This window comes from Lampetra planeri, chromosome 2, assembly GCF_965212315.1.
Source record: "Lampetra planeri chromosome 2, kcLamPlan1.2.h2, whole genome shotgun sequence".
NCBI lineage: Eukaryota > Metazoa > Chordata > Hyperoartia > Petromyzontiformes > Petromyzontidae > Lampetra > Lampetra planeri.
The window spans coordinates 29,539,025-29,561,064 of NC_136108.1; the positions used below are offsets into that span (position 1 = coordinate 29,539,025).

Sequence of the window (22,040 nt, forward strand, 5' to 3'; positions counted from 1 at the left end):
ATAGATACACACCAATGTTATGCAGTTAAAAGCTGAAATCTGAAGCAGTTGAGTTAATGCTATGATTGATTTATTGACTTTATTTGTTGCCGCGCTGTTTTATACAAGAATGGCCTGTGGAGGACCTTGGTGGGACAAAGGAAGTTACAGAAAATATTGGAACCCCCCCCTCCCCCCCAGAAAAATGTCGATTTAGGGCCACCCGAAATCGAATCAAATTTTTTTCATTTCGTCCAGATATTTTTATCCCGATTGTGCTATCGGTATTTTGCCACGAGCAGTGCAAGCCTTCGTGCTGGAGAAAGGTCAACGAAAACGTGCATCACGAAGCTACCAATGGGACCGCTTCACCCTACATTATAAGATTGAGGTTCGTTACAAGACAGGCAAACCAATATATACCTTTATTTTTGCAGACATTGGTGACCATCAACTCACTGCAGTCACCCGGATTGAACCCAATGACACCCAGCAGTGCCAAGCCCAGCGCTCTGACCTCTGAACCACCCGGCCGGCCACATGTGGGCAGCACATCTTTTATAACTTTCATTCATGAACCGAGCCCGATGTGAGTGTGCGCCTGGCAGAGGTCGCAAACGGGTTTTGATTCCTTACCCGTACCCGGCCGCACCAGCGTCGCAAACGGGTACCCGTACCCTACCCGATACCCGGCTACCCGTACCCGGCCGGGTATCGGGTAGGGTACGGGTACCCGATTGCGACCTCTGGGATGAAGCCATGTTGCAGGCGCGGTTGGGTTGATTCTAGGAACTTGAATTGTGAGCAGAGACAAGACGTTGGGAAATGAGTGACAAACGGTTACTCACCAGTGACTCACGGCCTACCCGTACCCGTACCCGGCTGCACCAGGGTTGCAAACGGGTACCCGGCTACCCGTACCCGGCCGGGTACAGGTAGCCAAGTATCGGGTAGGGTACGGGTATCGGGTACCCGATTGCGACCTCTGGCGCCTGGGTGGTCTTGAAGGGTGGCTGATTCCAAATGTGAGATCGCAATATTTTTTTGTAAATTTTTGGGACGAGTGTGATGGTAAAGCCGACAAGAAGCGGGCAAACCTTCCCCCGCCATCCCCGTCTTGAGTCGTATGTGTGAGGATACAAAAAAAGACACGGCCATAGCACAGCTCAGAGCGGTATACATTATAATTAATAGTGTTCACATTTTCAGCACAGAAACAAACATAATCGGTAAATTGTCAATTTAACCCAAGTTGAGCACTTTTGTTCTTTAAGACTTAACAGTAAAGGCAAGATGGCAGTATCGGGGTCACACGAAGGTCGTGAGATTTGACTCCCAACATTTGCCGAGCGACTTAATTGGCAGAATTGGTTAAACGTGAATTTAAAGGCACGGGCTTTACATATGGATCCGCGTGTACACACACAATGTACATATAAGTACACGTATACACGTACATGCACGCACAGGTATACACGTTCAACAAACTTATAAGTGCAACCCAAGTGGAAATTGCCATCGGGTTTTTAGTTGCAGTCGCCCCACGCAGCTGCAGTGCGCAGCCTTCATCAGGGTTCTTGGGTCCGTACTCTCTGTACAGGCACTACCTATACAGGCATCAGTAGCTCAGCACATTGATCACAACCAGGTCGTGTAGCCTAGCCAGTGCAGCCGTCATCAGTGCACGATTCGTGGGTTCCTATTCTACAGCGCACAGTTACCGCATCCACTGCACGGCCGCGTTCTTCATTGTGTAAAGGAGAGCCGACACAAGATTGCAGGGGGGTTCGTCTTTTAATCCTTTCCTCCCTTCCACACCTGTCCCCAGCCGTCCCAATCTCGTTCCCGCCAAAAGCCCCCTCTTCCCGCCCGTTCTCCCCTTATATCTCCTCGATCACCCCTCCCACTAACCCTCCTATTGGTGGGAATCCTTCCCCTGACACCCCTACAATCGCAAGGCCCGCGGGCAACCGGTTGGCCTTGATGGCCTTTAGTGCGGCCTGTAACATGCAGCCCCCGACAATACACAACAGATGTGAAAACTCCCCTTCTTGCTGTCAAACCCCCAATGGTTTCAAATGTGTGGCGGCCATCCCACTGATGTCTTATCTGGGAAAGTGCCCCGCCCCCCTCCCACCTTGAAAATTAATGAAGAACACTGCATATACAGGCATCAGCAGCCAATTACATTTATGTCGCATACATGGCGCTGACCTAAAAGAGGCTTCTTGGCTCAATGGGCCTTGCCCCAAAGAAATAGACGAAAAGGGGTGTGAGATGCCGTGAAAGTAAACCCCAGAGACAGGAACAGAAGTCATTAATTGAGGTAATTCCAGTCGTGAGCCAAGTGGGAGTCTGTAGCGATCTGCTGTTATGGAGTGGTGTAAATATAAAATAAATGATATGGACACAAAACAATATTTGTTTTGTTGGTACAAATATATTTTCAGGAAAAGAGATTAAATAAATGTTGAACACATTTCTTTAGGCCTTAGGAAAATGAAATTATTTAAAGGAAAAGGGAGAAAATGTATCTGGAAGCGTTATAAACGGACACGTATAAAATTAGATTTTAATGGGGGTTTGTTTTTACACAACTGCTGAGCATAGGACCAAAGGCCCAAAATGTTGAACAGCCAGCAACAAACGGCACTATCAGAGTTGTAATAGTTAAAGCGTCGATACTTTTCAGGAATTAAGCAATGTTACTCTTCCATAAGAGTTTTTTTTTAGGCTAGATTGTGCAAATATATAAATGTGTCGTTAAAACCCGCCACCACCCGACACAGCCAACTAGTAAGGGTTGTCACGTAAACAGAACGTGCCAATTCGTCACTAGTACAGCACACCGATGTGTTGGAGAGCCAAGCCACAACATTTACAACATTTACATTGTGGCTTGACTCTCCAATACACCGGTGTGCTGTACTAGTGACGAATTGGCCACGTTCTGTTTACGTGACAACCCTTACGAGTTGGCTGTGTCGGGTGGTGGCGGGTTTTAACGACACATTTATATATTTACGCGATCTAATCCCAAAAAACCTATTATGGATGATATTGGTCGCGAAAGCCTACGTGTTAAATGTTACTCTTATTATAGGAGTTTGGAAAAAAGACACGATGGTGGGCAGGAATTACGGTGGCTCAGTGGGGGGAAGAAACAGAAAGAGAAGTGGTGTGACCTGCAATGTGGGGAATGAGTGGGTGACAGGGTAAGTGGGTGAGTGGGTGAGAGGATGAGTGAGTGTTATGACCTGCAGTGTAGTGGTTGAACAAAGTATGGATGAGATGAAACAGTCTGGTTGACCAAGTCCTCAACATGCCACGAGGGATAAACGAGCGAAGTTCATGGCAACAGAAACGATGGTAAGGAGCGATAGAAGAGTGCTAAGGAGGCAAATGGAGTAAAATCGGTGCTCGATGACCAGTCGACCTGCCTAACGTCGTGAACTACGTTAACAGAACTGACCGCCGGTAAGCCGGTTAGCCGGTGACTGGAGCGACTCGGTGCATCACAAATCGATCCGAATGCATATTCTTAGGTTTTTTCGGTAAAGTCACGTAGGTAAAAAATTAAAATTAATAAAAGTAAAATAAAAATAAAATAAAAATCACGACGTTTCGGAGGCAACACAAGCTTCCGTCTTCAGGTGGAACCATCACAGCACGATAGCTGTGACGGTTCCACCTGAGGACGGAGGCTTGTGTTGCCTCTATCAATACAGCTATCGTGCTGTGACGGTTCCACTTGAAGACGGAAGCTTGTGTTGCCTCCGAAACGTCGTGATTTTTATTTTTATTTTACTTTTATTCATTTTCTTTTTTTACCTACGTGACTTTACCGAAAAAACCCTAAGAATATGAATCCTTGCAGTCACGAAAGCTTCAAATCTACGATCTGAATGCTTTACGCTGATCGAAACCCAGCGAAACGCCACGATGGACATCAGATGCGTGAGCGCTGATAGAAGCCGCTGCTGTGAAGCCGCCACATCTGAACGCTGTGACGACTCAAGCCTGAGGCTGCCAATTTACACCTCAGTTATGCGAGGGAGATTCTCAAACACGTGTTTGTGGCCACGGCTAAAACCTTCAACCACACACACACGTGGGGTGTCCATAAAGGCGCAGGCCTGCAATTGCTTGCTCATGCCATTGCTGGTGGAAGGAGCCTCCAACAGAGGGGGTGTTTGGTCTACTCTTCCACGTTGCCCAGATATGTTGGAAGAGGTGCACGTACCCACACTTTACCCCACCACAAGCTACCGGCCGATCGATTCTAGTGTCGCCATTTATATATTGCAAGGGAAGACAGGGGTGGGGGGGTATTTAATAAACCTGCACCGTTGTTTCAACTTCCGTGGCAGGAGATAGAATTGAACTGGCGACCTCTGGACGGGAAGTGCAGTGGATGAATCGTCGATGGGCCAGAACAGAGATTGGTACCATCTCAGGAAGAAATACTCGAGCCGTCCCGATTGATTTCTATGGCCAATGAGTGAATTACGTCATGACCCACTGTACTTATGCAATTTGAACTTATATATTTTATAGATTTAACGTATTTTTTTAGTAATTTGGTTATATTTCCTATACTTTGCGCTGAAATCGTTTTTTGTATTGTTGTTGTAACTTTCTGACTCGCCCCGACTGGACACGTGAAAGAGCTGAATAGGTAATCGGATTCCTCCACTATAAATTCATATTGTGATTCTAATTTTAAATGGTTATTATCGTCATTGATCACAAATAAATTGGAACCTCGGGTGGTGCCAACACGCCAAATATCTGGGCTCATGGGACTAGATGCAGCACACCAAGGTAGCTCCGTAAATATTGTTCATCCATTATGGATGACCGATATATAATTAGACAGCTGTTTGCACTGTGCGGCTGAAATAACGGGAGCACATTCACGGTATAATTGGTTAAATTTAACCGAAAAGCGCGTTAATGTTAGTCCGTGGATTCATCTGGCAACCGTAATAATAAAATATAAATATATATCAAGTGTCAAGAAAAACAGAAACCAGTCGTCACATGCCGTGCTTATTCAAAATGACATACTCTTAAAAAAAATTGATGTTATAAAATCCTCCACTATGTCATCGTGAAAGGGGTTAGAGCATCACATACCCACACCTCCCGAGTGTTGCTTTTGAATCGACCTGTCTCGAACTCGTCAAATAATAAATTGTTTCTTGAATAATGAATGCAAAACACCTTATGCACACCCTGTACGTACCCGTGCGCAAAGACAAAGATCACCCGTGTAGGCTTTACAAGACTGTTGGGGCAAGTGCTGTTTGAGAGCACACGTGGCGTCTGGCTGGGGGTGGGTGGCCAGCACCACCACGTCCGGCCGCCTCGTTCCCCCCGTGCTGATGTTTAAGGGGCCGTCCATAAATGACGTCACGCGATTTTGGACGATTTTTTACCCCCCCCCCCCCTCGTCACACGGCGTCACAAAAAGTCAGACCCCCCCCCCCTCAAATGTGACGTCATAAAGCTCTGCCCCCCCTTCCCAAGAAAAAAAAATCTTGAAATCGCTTTAAACTATTGTCATTGTAGTGTGTATTTAATGTGGCGCTGTACTCTGATGTTATAGGAGTGTTGTTATAACAATTAGTATTGTTATCACAATTCTATATTTATTTAAAGTTGCGCATTTTGATGTGATGTCACATTACCCCCCCCCCCTCGTCACACATCGTCACAAATGTCTGGGGGGGCCGTCCATAAATGACGTCACGCACCTAGGGGGGGGGGTCAGACAATTGTGACGATGTGTGACGATTGAGGGGGTGAGAAATGTGACGTCACATCAAAATGCGCAACTTTAAATAAATCTAAACACGTTCTACTTAATTAAATATACTTTTTAATAAGTGTTTTCTCCTACAACAGTGGAGTGCAGCGCCACATTAAATACGCACTACAATGACAATAGTTTTAAGCGATTTGAAGGATGTTTGATATTTTTTTTGGGGGGGGGGGGCAGAGCTGTGACGTTATATGGGAGGGGGGGGGGTCTGACTTTTTGTGACGAATGGGGGGGGGGGGTTCAAGAATCGTCCAAAATCGCGTGACGTCATTTATGGACGGCCCCCGACCCCCCCCCCCAGGTGCGTGACGTAATTTACGGACGGCCCCTAAACACCACGCCAGGTGCTACTTCATTCAATGCACAATCGACGACTTGTAGGGGATTCCGGGTCGCCGGGTTGGGAGCGCAGTGCGATCACCAACGACGCCCGCGGATTCTCCGCACCCGGCACACAAACTTGCTCACGTGGGATGACGCACATTCTCATTCACGCACACACACAGTCACACAATGCCATACGTACACAGATTTACACCTATACCCAGACATACTGCAGAGGTAACGCTACACTGATGCATCAATTCATTCGATTGTCTAAGCTCACGATGCATGCATTGAATGGCTTAATAATCAGATGGAGGCGTTTTTAGATCCGTATTTGTTGTAGGCAGTCTGTCGACGTTGTGAAAGCTGCGAGTGGAACGCGTTTCTTGACTCGAGCGAGGTTATTATGAGAGCTTGGGGGGCAGTGCCAGGAAACACGAGAAGTGCGGCGTGTTGCAGGGTGGTGAGTGGGTGTGTTGTTGTGATCTGTAGTGTGGTGAGTGGGTGGGTGAGTGTGTTGTTGTGACCTGCAGGGTGGTGAATAGGTGGGTGTGTTGTTGTGACCTGCAGGGTGGTGAATGGGTGAGTGTGTTGTTGTGACCTGCAGTGTGGTGAGTGAGTGGGTGAGTGTGTTGTTGTGACCTGCAGGGTGGTGAGTGGGTGGGTGTGTTGTTGTGACCTGCAGTGTGGTGAATGGGTGAGTGTGTTGTTGTGACCTGCAGTGTGGTGAGTGAGTGGGTGAGTATGTTGTTGTGACCTGCAGGGTGGTGAGTGGGTGGGTGTGTTGTTGTGACCTGCAGTGTGGTGAGTGGGTGAGTGTGTTGTTGTGACCTGCAGGGTGGTGAGTGGGTGGGTGAGTGTGTTGTTGTGACCTGCAGTGTGGTGAGTGGGTGGGTGAGTGTGTTGTTGTGACCTGCAGTGTGGTGAGTGGGTGGGTGAGTATGTTGTTGTGACTTGCAGTGTGGTGAGTGGGTGAGTGTGTTGTTGTGACCTGCGGTGTGGTGAGTGGGTGGGTGAGTGTGTTGTTGTGACCTGCAGTGTGGTGAGTGGGTGGGTGAGTGTGTTGTTGTGACCTGCAGTGTGGTGAGTGGGTGGGTGAGTATGTTGTTGTGACTTGCAGTGTGGTGAGTGGGTGAGTGTGTTGTTGTGACCTGCGGTGTGGTGAGTGGGTGGGTGAGTGTGTTGTTGTGACCTGCAGTGTGGTGAGTGGGTGGGTGAGTGTGTTGTTGTGACCTGCAGTGTGGTGAGTGGGTTGGTGAGTGTGTTGTTGTGACCTGTAGTGTGGTGAGTGGGTGGGTGAGTGTGTTGTTGTGACCTGCAGTGTGGTGAGTGGGTGGGTGAGTGTGTTGTTGTGACCTGTAGTGTGGTGAGTGGGTGGGTGAGTGTGTTGTTGTGACCTGCAGTGTGGTGAGTGAGTGGGTGAGTGTGTTGTTGTGACCTGTAGTGTGGTGAGTGAGTGGGTGAGTGTGTTGTTGTGACCTGCAGTGTGGTGAGTGGGTGAGTGTGTTGTTGTCATCTGCAGTGTGGTGAGTGGGTGGGTGAGTGTGTTGTTGTGACCTGCGGTGTGGTGAGTGGGTTGGTGAGTGTGTTGTTGTGATCTGCAGTGTGGTGAGTGGGTGGGTGAGTGTGTTGTTGTGACCTGCAGGGTGGTGAGTGGGTGGGTGAGTGTGTTGTTGAGATCTGCAGGGTGGTGAGTGGGTGGGTGAGTGTGTTGTTGTGACTTGCAGTGTGGTGAGTGGGTGAGTGTGTTGTTGTGACCTGCAGTGTGGTGAGTGGGTGAGTGAGTGTGTTGCGTGATGCATGGTGGTGAGTGGGTGAGTGAGTGTGTTGTTGTGACCTGCAGGGTGGTGAGTGGGTGGGTGAGTGTGTTGTTGTGACCTGCAGTGTGGTGAGTGGGTGAGTGTGTTGTTGTGACCTGCAGTGTGGTGAGTGGGTGAGTGTGTTGTTGTGACCTGCAGTGTGGTGAGTTTGTGGGTGAGTGTGTTGTTGTGACGCTCCGGATGACACATGATCGGTATTGTCCATCGCTCGAGTGCTCAACATGAGTGGAGGTCATCAAACAAGTCAAAGTTTATTTTGTTGAACCAGATGATAACTCCTTTGCTGAAGTTCACGGTAGTAGCGATAATCGAGTGATAAGTAGGCGACTGTGGAGTGGATCAGTGCATCAATCAACCCGACTGGCTTACGCTGTTTACTATGCTAACAGTGTCATTAATCATCACCCTGAATCGCGACAATTAATCAAATTGCCAGCGAATTAATCGTTACAGCCCTAATACATACGCATGTACACAGAGTATACACAAACTCAACTGCACACACACACACAGTACAGAACTTTACAAGTGCGTGTGTCCATGAAACTTCGCGCAGTGCTGATGCTCTGTAAAGATGGAATATTCGGCCATCGATTGCCCAGCGGTTCCAACTACATCCCAGCGTTGGCTTAACATTCGCAAGTTGACCGTGGGTGGCGGCGTTATATACACACTGTACATATATACATGCACGTGAATACACATGAAGTCGTGTATTTACATGATATTCTACACAAATAAATACTCAAACATATGGTTACATATATACATGCAAGTACACATACATGGCCATGCACACACAAGCATACGTACGCAAGCATATGTACACACACACAAAGACACAAATATATCAAAACACACACGCATACAAGCCATTGACTACGAAGTGACGGTGGTGTCACCACGGCGCTTGTGCCAGGCTAGGTGCAGTGTCGGAGGCTTGCCGACAGGTCATTCGACAGACCCAAGGTGCCATGGGTTGATCGACTGAGATGACTGCCAGATGATGAACCACCCGTGCTCCACAGTGCCAATTTGATGCGTTTTATCCACCCGGCGCTCCGCTCGTTGTTGTGAGCCTCGCTGCTCTGCCCAGTAGCAGCAGCGTCCTTCACGAGCCTCTTCCGCAGAGGTCAATCTGGGCACCAATCATCGGCACATACACGCACACACACACACACATGCATGCGCACACATACAACACGACAAGACACAGTTCCCTCCTATAGCCTGCGCAGGTTGTTGACGCAAGTGCTGTTAGCGAGCACCACGCGTGGCCGTCTTTGTCTCCCCAGCGGTAAGAACGCCGCAGCAGCCACTCAAGTCGACCTAGGGGAGGCCCTGAACCAGTGGGGATAATCGCCACTGACATTGGCCATGAGCCTGGAATCGAACTCGGTTCGCCGCGGGCACGAACCACCGATCCAACCGCTCCCAACAAAACAATCCAGCAGACGTGACACTCACTCCACCGCACGTGGACACACACATCACACGCACACGTGCACACCACACACACACGTGGACACCACACACACCACACACACACCACACACACACACACGTGCACACCACACACACACCACACATACCACACACACACGTGCACACCACACACACACCACACACACACGTGCACACCACACACACACCACACACACACCACACACACACGTGCACACACACACACACGTGCACACCACACACACACCACACACACACGTGCACACCACACACACACCACACATACCACACACACACGTGCACACCACACACACACCACACACACACGTGCACACCACACACACACCACACACACACCACACACACACACGTGCACACATACACACGTGCACACCACACACACACCACACACACACGTGCACACCACACACACACCACACACACACGTGCAAACTGCGTGACAATAAATAATGTGCGTGAATAACTTAAGACACACCGCTCCACGGCACGCAAGGTCACCACCGTCCGGCTGGCTACACCGCTATCACCATCATCATCCTGTTAGGAAGATCAGCAGCAGAGGACAGTTACGTTGACTTATTATATACAAGATACGCACAACCCCAACCCCTAACCACGTGCAATACGCAGTCGTGCGCCTGTGTGGATTAAAACGAACGATGAAATTCTGCGTCTTCATCTCGAGGAGAGGGGGGGGGGCAACTATTTTCCTTCATCCGGCAAACGAACAAAATAAAGCGCAACTCAAACGAACGGAACGGAACGAACGACACGACGTGGAGCCTGAAGGATCACCGGCACAGACGTGCAAACAGCCGCTACGAGGAGGAACGCTCGCCGGATGGATCCGCAGCACCGCGTGCGCCGTTCGGCCGTCACACCGCATCCTCGTTCGTGCCGTCCAAATGTCGGGCAACAATAATAGCGACGACGTTAACGAACTTTGAACGCTGTACCGCCATCGCACGCTGTTCGCTCGCTCCCGCAGGGAGAGAAAGACAGGGGATGACTCACGGGGTGCGGGGAGGAGGAACCACAGACAAGCGGGAAGGCAACAGCAGCAGTCATGAGGTTAGCCGACACTGCCAACAATTGCCCAAGCTCTGTTATCCTCTATACATCAACGTGTGATAAAAACAATTAATGAGTGTTTACAGGCGAGTGACGAGTAGGGCTCAGGGTTATGATGTTCACTGTTGTCTAATCACTGTCACCACGTGAAACATAAAAGGCGGTTTCATAAAAATAAAAAGTGCTTGGCCCAACCACGGCCGGCAGAGGCGGCGTCTGGCAACACGGCAAAAGGCGGCGGCTGTTCATTTGGCGGTGAGCCCCACTTGTCTGGCACACCGAGGGAAACCGCCTCACCGCGGACACGTGAATTAAACCCACGGGTGCAACTCGTTTCTTTGTTCTCGGGTGATAAGGATGGCAACTTTACTTTGTTGTGCAGCGATTCATCGATATATATTTCTCCTTGCGGTGCATGCATCGAGCCATGCGCGAAAGAATCGACTAGTTCTACGATTCATGCAATTATCGTATTCGCCTGCAAATATACTAATTATATTTAGGCTAACGAAACTAATTTCAGAGGACAAACGGATTTAGGTGGAACAAATGAGATGACACAAACGACACCCGTGCATTACAAAGCTGATCGGTCGATCCTGATGTCGCATCATCGCGATGATTTGTGAAGTCAAGTCAAGGCGGGGAAACGCCGATATGTCTATAGAATTCCACACTGTCGCGGTTCAAGTTGGCCACCGTGCCTGCATACTTCCGGACCCCCAGAATTCCCTTGGGAATGAGATGACGAATCTAAGCGGGCCGTCACCGGGTTAAAGATGACTGCGAGGTCACCGAAACAATTCATTTTGGGCGAGTTGACCTGCCAGTAAAGGTCAATGGGGGTGACCTCGGAGAGGACAGGAGGGGGGGGGGTCCAACCTGCACAGCGCTTGCATGCACTCAGATACCCATGCACGCCGGGCGAGATGGCGATTGTTAAACAAATAAAGTAGTGGTTGCGTTGCTGCTGTAGCGATTCGAGTGGAACGAGAAGCCTTAACAGGGCATGAGTGACGTCGGTCACTCACATGGTGTGAGTTACTCATGCCCCCGGAAATGGCACGGTGGGGGGGGGGGGCTCTCGCTAACCTTTCGATGTATTTTGAGTCTCATCTGAAAAGGCATCGTCATAAATGATAAGTACGGTAATAATGATCGCAATTGTAACTAATTTAGCCCCCCTTCAATGTCGATGATGTCCCATCCAATTTGATGCGTTTTATCCACCAAGCTGTCCTCACTGTGATGGTGAGTACAGCTTTGTGTACTCACCATCACGGGGTCGCCGGGATAACCGGGTTCTTTGTGTTGGGCACGTACCACTGTGCCCCCCGACCTTGCCTCCTAACTCGTTGCCGAGTCGAATTCCGGTGACCCCCTGTGCTTGTGCTGACCATGCAGCTTACCAGCTTTGCAAGAGCAGTCGTGGAGTTTGTAATGAAAATTCTGCAGTTTTGTTAAAATGTCTTGGAGCTAGGAGCTAAAGAAGGTGACACTTTTGAATTCTAATTTTGGGCCACTCAGGAAAGCAGATTGTTTTGTTGTTGTATAATATAACATCCCTTGAAAGCTCAAGTCTTTTATCAATTCAAATACATCTATTGCTTGTAATGTCACGTGTATTTTTTGAGAACATAAACCATTACCCATACGTTATGTCTGTTAATTTGCAATATCATTCCACGGTTATAAGCCGACATGTGTTACTTTGACCCACTCTGGCCTTGCCATTACAGTGGCACAGTTTCAAGTGTCTAGACCTCACTGAAGACGTTTAATAAAGTTGAAACCAGTGCAGAGTTGCCTCAGTTCACCTAAATCCCCCTGGTAACACTGATCTGGAAGGAGGCCCATTTGGCCAATACATGACGTACGTCTACAACATTTCACTTTCAGCGATGAAACAAACCCCACTTTTGGCTTTTGAAACGTTTTAAGCGCACGATGAATATGCCCCGTACAGCGATACGCGCGTGTGACAGACAGCCACGCACTGGAATGAAAAGAACAAAAAATTGTCCAACGTGAGGGTCCGACTAGTTACGCACCGAGACGTAACGGTGTGCGCATTAGGGTTGCGAATACTTACGGACAAAAGTCCGCATCTTTTTTTTTTACTCCAATTCTAGTTTGGTTGATTTTTCCCCCCAACTTTTTTTTTCTTCTTCCTCTCATTCCAGCACTGTACTGCCTCATTAAACACGTGATTATCTGCATGAGGTCAGCGAGTTACAGTACATTCATACCGACAGCGCGTGGTTTAAAACCGCGTGCACTTTGGGAAAACCGCCGGTTCAACGCCGCGGTGGCTGTGACGGCAGCGGCGGCGGCGGCGGTGACGACGCTCGTTCACCACGGTTTTTTTTCCCATCGCCGGCCAACGCCGCTGCGTCTGCATCGATGAACCGTGCTTGCAGACCCACGCCACCAGTCCGCGAAACCCTCGCCGGCTTAAATACAAGTTGATACGTCGCGCGTTATTAAATACTTGTCGTTGCTCTGATGTGATGCCATTGTCAGTTCATTCATTCTTTCATAGTCCTTCCTTTGGGTTGCCACTTTGCCACCGTGACGATTCATGTCCTCTTTGATCATTGATTCATATTTCCGCTGCCTGTTGTTGTTGTTGTTGATAAGTCATTAATGCTGACTGGGTAGTGTTCCATGAGCACACATTTATTTATGGACGTTGGATTGGTAGATCACACAAGATTGGGAGTTGCAACCTCCGTAGTCTATTTGGAAGAGGACTAGGATCATGATTGCAAGGTTCGAATCCCAGCCAAAGCCACCTTAGCCCTTAATCACCATCACCACCATCATCACCATTATCACCACCACCATCATTATTTTTCTGCGGTGAGCACCATCTGAGGAGGCCTCAACACTTGGTGCAGAGATGTTATCAGTGGTCGCTGTATTACGGACAGACCTGGCCCTGCCACAGGACCGTAACACTTCTGCCTTTTTGCCGACAGTCAACAGCGTCGTGCTGCGTTCAATATTAAACGGGCTGAGAGCGGAGACTCGGGCCAGCCGCCAGGGTGGTGCAAGCGACGAGTGCGTTCGCCCTGCATTTGGAACGTTACCAGTTCAAATCCCGTCCGGGGTTCAACTCAGCCCATCGTTTCCCTTGGGGCGGTCAAAAGTACAGGTACCATTTTGTTGGAAATCAAAAGCATTTGTCCTCTGGAGAGACTCAATCAACTCGGGATTCACACCACTGGTTCAAGGGCGAGATCATATCCCTGGGACCGCAGTGTTAAGACGTAAAACTGTAGTGGCCTCAACTGCCACTCGCCGAGCCAGCAACAGCCCAGCCACGTTGCCCGTGTGAACGTGTAATGGATAATGTTGCTAAACTGAAAAGTTGCAAGATAATCAATTTTATTGTTGTTCATGTTTTTCTGTAACCGCTGCACTCTCTTTCTTACCCCAGCAGGCAACGCTTGTCACTGAGACAGGTTTATCTCAATGGGTTCGAACATGTGTAGGTATACATTGCCCTTTGTGCCCAACCATGCCAGATGGAGGCATGCGAGATACCCTGGTGCCCGCACAAGTCTGGGTCCATTTGGGTGAAGCAGCATCAGATCCAGTGTTCCCAAGCTCACCACAGTCCACCTTCCCATATCTACCAATGGTCTCCGTTTAAATTAAGCTGCGACATGCCGCAAGTGCCTGACGATTTATAAACATATTCCACGTGACATGGCGAGTGCCGATTCCAATTAATAAGCACATCTTTTACGCGTCACCACGCGCGTCCTGTCACGTGGGATTTGTTTAGCAATCATCGGGTGATGCGCGCGGGGGAGCGAGGAAGTGTTCAAACGTGGAGAAGTGGCGCCGCAGTGGGTTGCGAGGACTTGGATGGGTGGAGTTCGGGAATCTCACGTGAGACCGGAGCTCTGGTCGGCGTTTCCACAACCCCGCCAGCAGAGGGCCCACCTTCAGGGCAGAAGCTGCCCGCAACCCGCGCTGCGATTCACCCTCCACCTCACCCTGCTGCCACCGTTAACCTTTTCCCCCGGGGGAGGCCGTGTCACGCGAGCCCCGAGCGCCTCTCGGCCGCCGCCGCCGCCGCCACCGCGTCGTCGGCGTCGCATTCGCTGGCCGCGTCCGCGTGCTGCGCGTCCTCGTCGCTGATGAAGAGCACCACGTCCTGCCAACTGAGCGACGCGTCGTCGCTGCCCAGGCTCTCCTGCGCCGCCAGACGCGCCCAGCCCTCGCCCGCCGCCGCCGCCGGCGAGACGGCCGACGCCGGCGCCGCCGTCGACAGAACCCCGACGCCGTTCTCCCGCTCTAGGCAGTCGAGGCTGTGCGCCCGGCCCCGCCGGCCCTCGGCCGTCGACCTGCGGCCCCCGGCGCGGCCGCACGGCGAGGCCCCGGCTGCGAAAGACGAGTACGGCGGCGGCAGCGGCGGCGGCGGGTCGACGCGCGACGACGGCTCGCTCGCCGGGTGCGCCCGCCTGGCGCCGAACCGCGACCGCTGCTTGCCGTGGGGCGGCGGTGAAGGCGGCGGCAGCGGCAGCGGCGGAGGCTCCCCGCGGTCGGTGAGACGCACGAACGTCGACGCGGGTTTGGGCGCCGAGAAGTAACCGTGGTCGTTGTCGGCGGCGGCGGCGATGGTCGGAGCCGCGATCGGAGCGGTCGTTCCGAGGTCGTAGGCCAGCGCCCGCGGCTCGGTCGGCGCCCGGGCGGGAGGGGGCGGCGGGGGAGGAGGGGGCCACGGCAGCGCCTGGGGGTCGTCGGCCGGAGGCACGGCAAGGATGCGGCGGTGGAGGTCGACCAGAATGTCCAGCTTCTGCTCGATCGCCTGGACCTGTGGCGTGGCGAGGATGGGAGACGCCGTGACCAGGAAAACCGACGTGCAAGTGAAAAGTCAAACGTGTCTGCGGGGATGGGGAATGGAACTAAGCAGCTGGTCAGATAGGCACCGCACTAGCGAACTAAGCACTATCCCTACCCGAGACCACAAGAGCAAATCAAATGTGAGCTGAATTGATCAAACGTCTGCACATGCACGTATGCAGATAAGAAGTTGAAGATGAAGGCGCACCCCTGCAGTTGCTCAAGCCACTGCTGTAGGAAGGGCCTCCTTTAGTGGGAACTCAAGAGATAATTAGATTTACTCTCCCACTCTGGCCAGATGTACCCACACTTTACCTCACCACGCACGAATTCCCATTCGACTGTGCTGCACTTCATATCACTGCTAGGTTTAATAACAACACTGTATATTATTGAATCTGTAGATTCAACACAACACGATGCATATTATCCAGAATGTTCTTAAAAATCCCTTTTAAAAAAATGTTCTTCAAAAACCCAACGCGAGCGGCAAACGAATTCGCCGCGGCGGCATTTGCTCCACCCGAGAGGAATGGCGGATAAATAGGGGGCGGCGCGTCTGCGGCAACTGCGCGCACACGCCGCCGATTGTGGCGGCGGCTGCGATGCGTCGGGGCGGGGGTGGGGGGGGGTACACGCACGTGCTTCTCGACGCGCGCCACGCGGCCCAGCAGGCTGAGCTCGTCACACGGCGCATCCGCCTCGGGGCCCGCCCCGCGGTCGCGGCCCCTCCGCTCCACAGGCCCCGAGTGGGTCCTCACGCCCAGGATCTGGTCGACCCTGCACGCGCGGACGCGCTCGTTCGAATCGTCGTCTGGAACGCTCTTCCTTCCGATATTAGGAAGCTACTGGAGCTATGCACCCTTATATCATCTAGGTTGAAAACAAATTTCTTTAGAAATGCTTTTTCGTGTTTGCTTTGTTGTCCTTCCATCGCACCTCCGAATAGCCACGGTTGGCTATGTACGTTGCGAAAGAAGTTCAACATACATACAGACGTCGCTTCTCCTCCTCATTCAATCCCACAGACACAAGGCTCTGTTTAAGCTCGAACCGGCCGTGAAGGTCAGGTGGCTCAGAAGAGGTCAAGTGCGGTGAGTTTGGTTCTGTTTGTTCAAATTGTGTTATGCGTTACATTCCAGTTGTGAGAATTAAAATACCGATTTGACTGTTACAACCGCATATGGCAGAGCGAGTGGTAGGTGCTGCCCTGGACTGTCTGTGGATCAGATGTCACTTGAAGTAAGAAGGGATCTCAGAGGTAGCTCTGTTATATCCACTTCCATGAGACGTTCGTGAACGTGAACAGTTGCACAGCTCTGCGAGATATTTTAATGGAGACTGTCGTTGTGGCGGTTGTTGTGGTTGTTCTAGTTGTTCTGGATGTTGTAGTTGTAGTGGTTGTTGTGGTGGATGTGGTTCTTGATGTGGTGGTTGTGGTTATTAAAGTTGTTGTGGTTGTTGTAGTTGTTATTGTGGTTAGTAAAATTTTGATTTAAAGCTTTCGTGACTGTAGGGATTAATATTCTTGGTTCTTTCGGTAAAGTCACGTAGAAGGAAAAAATAAAAATAGAATATATAAAAAAAAAAATATATAAACATATTATATTTTTACGTGACTTTACCGAAATAACCAAGAATATTGTGGTTAGTTGTTGTTGAGGTGGTTGTGGTGGTAGTGGTGGTGGTGGTTCTTGTAGTTGTTACGGTGGTGGTCCCACCGGGCCTGCAGGCTCTTGACTCTGCCCAGCATGTCGAGGTGCCCTGCTGAGTACTGCTCGATGACGTCCTTCACGTCGTACGGCCTCAGCGTCTCCTTGAACTTCTTCTTCGCGACAAGGAACTTCATCACCCTGAGCGGCAGCAGCAACAACAACAATCACTTCAGCGCACCGGTTTGTTGGGAGAGCAAGCCAATGGTAAATGTTGTGAGTTTTCTCTCCAACACACAACCAGTGTGCTCAAGTAGTAACTAATTGCCACGTTTGGTTCACGTGACAGACCTTACTAATTTGCTTTGGTCGGGTGGAGGTTAGGTTTATTAGACATTTATGCATCTTGTAATTAATTGTATTACTGTACCCGCAGGGAGGAAAGCCGGCACACAAGCTCGGAGTGCGAAAGTCTCGGGAGAGATGGGAAACGATTCACGAGTGACAATCTCGGTGACGGTGCTGCCGTGACAAGTGCGAGATTATAATACGGAGGGCTTGCTTGGGTTAGATCGCGTAAATATATACGTGTCATTAAACAGGCTACTACTGGCCAAGACTAATTAAGAGAATCTATCGAAATTGAGAAAACTCAAAATAATTGTAACCGTTCGGACAGCTACCGACTTAGTGCTGCTTGGAGGGGAATCATCAAATAAAGCATTGTTTAAATGCATGCCTATACTGGCCAGCATACTTCAATAGGGATTACCGTTGTTACGGCCATTTTAGTACACAAAATGTACAGGAAGTACAAGATCAATGTGCTTGCATAATGCGCATGCATAATCTACGTTGATTAATCACATCTACGCCTCTATAAAAGTAACTAAACAGGTGGACTTCTTCACAAATCTGGCTGTCGCCTGATGAAGCTGATTGTAATTACTGGCAAAACGTCGTACTCAGATTGTAAATGTTGTGGCTTGGCTCTCCAACACACCGGTGTGCTGTACTAGTGACGAATTGGCACGTTCTGTTTACGTGACAACCCGAATTGGCTGTCGGGTGGTGGCGGGTTTAACGACACATTTATATATTTACACAATTGGTCGGCAAAAACCTGCCACGTGTCAAACTGGAGGGCTTGCTGTTACGTGGAGAGGCTGCGTTTTGAATGACAAATTCGAAGACGTTGGGGGAAAGACGTTAAACGCCTTTTATCTTCGTTTCGAGGGCCCGGCGTCCTTGTCGCCGGGCTCTTACAATCCAAACTGTGCACATGAAGTTGAAAATAACCGTCCCCTTTCATTCCGTAACTCTGACTCCGTTTCGCCGCGTGATCGCAAAGTGTCCCTTGTGGGACGTTGACCGTGCGCTGCTTTGTGAAGGCAGAGAGCCGTTCGGGGCAAGCGGCCACCGCGACACGCAAAATGTCAGCTTGTGAGCCCCCTCGTCGCCCTGGCACGTGTGACATTTACGTTCGCAAACTTGGTTCTGCTGCGTTTGGCCCAAGAACTCGACATTCAACGCAGGCGTCTGCTGTGCCGGAAGCCGGCATGCACCGGTCTAGTGAGAGATTGAGGCCTCCCAAATCGTGAATTGAGCCTCTCTCTGTACACTGGCGTGGCCCATTTTAGTTCCATCGGTTGACAGGAGAGGGACTTCATCGGCAGTGACAACCACAGGCTGCTGCTGCTGCCCAAGCACCGATGACACACACGTGCTTGCGTTTTCGTACAACAGCTCTGAGGGTTTTCGTGACTGCAGCGATTCATCTTCTTGGTTCTTTCGGTAAAGTCACGTAGAAGGGAAGTAATAAAATAATAATAATAATAATAAAACATAATAAAGTAATTCTCACGACGTTTCGGCCACAACGCAAGCAGCCGAGATTGTCACTCGCTTGCGTTGTGGCCGAAACGTCGTGAGAATTATGTTATTATGTTTTATTTGTATTATTTTATTACTTCCCTTCTACGTGACTTTACCGAAAGAACCAAGAAGCTCTGAGGGTGTCGAGCTTGCCGGCAGGGGCTGGTATCATCGGCATATCTCCCAACGGGAGTCAGGACTGGTTCTGCCGTCACTTGCAATTGATAGAAATGTGTCCCATCCACATCTCGTCTTGTCAAGTTGACGATGATTGATGAAGGTCTCATTGGCAAAAACCTGCGCCTACACCGCAACTCTGCATTTTGCTTCAGATTCAGAATACCGCTCTGCAAACAGGGTCCTTGAATGCCGGTTTTTAGCGTGACGCCAGATCCGCGCAGGTGCCAAACAGTCTCCGCGTTGTCTTTTGAGATTCGTGTGAAGAAGATGTTCACGAAGGGTATATCACGAAGTAGGCAAACATGGAGCGCAAAGAACGAGGGAGGAAACAGCCATGAACAAGAAACCGACGGCCGTCAAATACAGGGAGGCCACTGCCAGAATTGAGTAAAATTTTCCTTCCGAAGAAGACAATGCCGGCGATGCGGAACAGCAACCGCTACGTACGATACACTGACAAAGGATACACCCAGAGGTAACAGAAAGACAGAGCAACTGAGGTCGATCTCAGTGGAGACGACACTCGAGCACCGTAGAGTTTGTTTGGGGTTGCAGAGGTTTGTGGTTCGAATTTGGCAGGTTGCCCTGGTTAATACCGCAGGGTGTGTTAAAACATAAAACACGCGCCTGGTCTGCATCACAGTGGACATCCAGGATCCAGTGACATCATTTGAAAAGAGTGGGGCGTTGCTTGCCGGCGTTAAGACCTTAAACTTGCCAAATTTCAAAAGATTGCATTGCAAATGACTCGTTTGAGATTAAACATTGCCAGCATCGCACCCAATCGCCAAACTCACAGCAGCCAGTGGCAGTGAAACACCGAGACTACGTTACGGCCTTGCGCTCTATACACGGCTAAAATACGAAACCTACTAAAGTAGTTGACTTATGATGTTAAGGGAGGAAAACAAGGTTGTCGTTTCGATTTAAAGCATTCGTGACTGCAGGGATTCATCTTCTTGGTTATTTCGGTAAAGTCACGTAGAAGGGAAGTAATAAAATAATAAAAACAAAACCAAAAAAACTAAACAAAAAACATAATCATTTTCTTAATTATGTTTTATTTTTATTTTTTTATTATTTCCCTTCTACGTGACTTTACCGAAAGAACCAAGAAGAAGAAAAGTAGTTTTTATTAGGTAATGAAGGCAGATCTAATTGACCACAAGCTGAATGTTTATTTGGTTGGATGAAACAACCGAGTGGCTGCCTAAGGCAAGTATGTATGTATGTTGAACTTCTTTTGCACTGTACGTAGGCCAACCTTGCTAATCGGAGGTGCTAGGGAAGGACAACAAACTAAACACAAAAAGCAGCTCTGAAGAAATGAGTTTTCAATCTCGATTTAAAAGTTCACAGCTTCATTGGCTTCCGAATATCGGAAGTGCGTTCCAGACGGCCACAGAAGCGCTTCCGAAAGCGCGCGATACGGTGACAGTCTTTTTTCGATGGCCAGCCAAAATCCGTTGCGAGGATGACCGGAGTGGCGTGACGGGTTACACTCCTCGACGAGAGCGAGAGGAGTTTGTCTTCGAAATGGAGCTTCAGCAAAGAGCCAATCAAGGCCACACTTCGGTGCTATCTGACATTCGGCACCATCACTGCAACCTCGCAAAGGGAACCGATGCCACAGTTCCGCACTTCCTACAAGAGTCGTACATTCCTCCCCTCAAGGAAAGAACTCCAAGCTCGAAGCGGCGATGAATTTCCGTTTCATTTTTACCGCCCGATTGGTTTGCCGCCGAGAAAACAAACTCGCAGCGGCGCGGCCAAGATTAAATATAAACCCGTCTCGCACACGACGGATCCTTGCCAAGATGCCGAGACGGCCAGGGAGACGTGCTCGTGTCCGTGGTACACGCCGTGTTGAACATCGTGAGAGGCGGCGTCGCACCTCACCCACAACGGATTCAATGTCGGTGAGGACGATGCGCGTGGTTGCATTCCCAATCGCAATCTCACAATCTAAACTAAACTAAACTATTTTTATTTTACCAGGTAATGCCCACTGAGCTAGAAAGAGCTCTTATTCAGAAGCGACGTGGCTGTTACAAGTGATAGGGAAAAATCCATCCGACCACGGGGGGAGAGACACGCAAACTCCAAATATACAGGTGTCAGAATTGAACCCACGACCTCCTGCATACCGGGCGAGGGAGTTAACATCTCGCCACCGCGGCGCCCCAGACGGCCTGCACAATGTTCGTTCCTCCACCGACTGTGCGAAGGGAAACCTCTTCCTGAAGGATTTGGTGGTACATGTTGTTTATGTCGTTTATTGTGAAATTTCGGTCACAGTTCCTATGATCACTGCTACATTGCTTTTATGGCTTTATTTTGGTGATTTCGAAAAGTTTTTTGGTTTGGCCATGTTTGTTTATTGTAGTACGGAGTAAGACTGATGGCCTTAATCTAAGTTGTCTTGTGATTGTTGTTGTTGTTTGACTTGCATCCACTAGGATTTTTGCACACAGCGTTGGTGTATGGTGCTTTTTCTGCAATATTTAGCAGTCTTTTCCTGGATTTTTCTGTTTGCGCGTAGTCACTTTAAGATGTTTTCTTGCTCGTGTTTTTTTGTTGTTGCGGTTGCACTCGATTCAAGGGCCGAATGGCTCACAGGGCAATAGCCAATAAATGAAACTGAAAGCTCTTCCTGAGGGCGATGCCGACGAGGAGAACCACGAGAAACAAGGAATCAGCGAAATTCACGGTGCCCGGCAGAGCCTAAGGCACCGCACATCGTGCGAGCGCTGGATATAAAGAGACATAAAGGAATATTGGTCTTAGGCGCATGCTCCCATCAGGCAACTTCTACCAGGCTGGCCACTACGAAGATGCAAGCACGTGCCATGGGTGCTTCTGCAGCGGCACAAACAAGAAAATAATTACGTCCCCGTCACGTGTCCGCCTTTCTACGTACATTTTTGGGCAGGACGCATCATGGCTGGAGGGGCCAAGAATAATGGG

General features: G+C 49.8%; 1 protein-coding gene across 1 annotated transcript in view; it reads right to left on the bottom strand.

Moving 5' to 3' along the window:
- Positions 1-12,426: 12,426 nt before the first annotated feature.
- The window catches only part of LOC144731122 (potassium voltage-gated channel subfamily KQT member 4-like), a 68,671-nt gene continuing 59,057 nt past the window's right edge, over positions 12,427-22,040 (bottom strand). The window contains exons 11-13 of the mRNA XM_078612106.1: positions 17,088-17,219; positions 16,008-16,146; positions 12,427-15,337 (exon numbers count right to left, since the gene is read on the bottom strand). Of these exons, the coding sequence (XP_078468232.1) occupies positions 14,558-15,337; positions 16,008-16,146; positions 17,088-17,219 (1,051 nt within the window). The 3' untranslated portion in view covers positions 12,427-14,557. The remainder of the gene's footprint in view (positions 15,338-16,007; positions 16,147-17,087; positions 17,220-22,040) is intronic.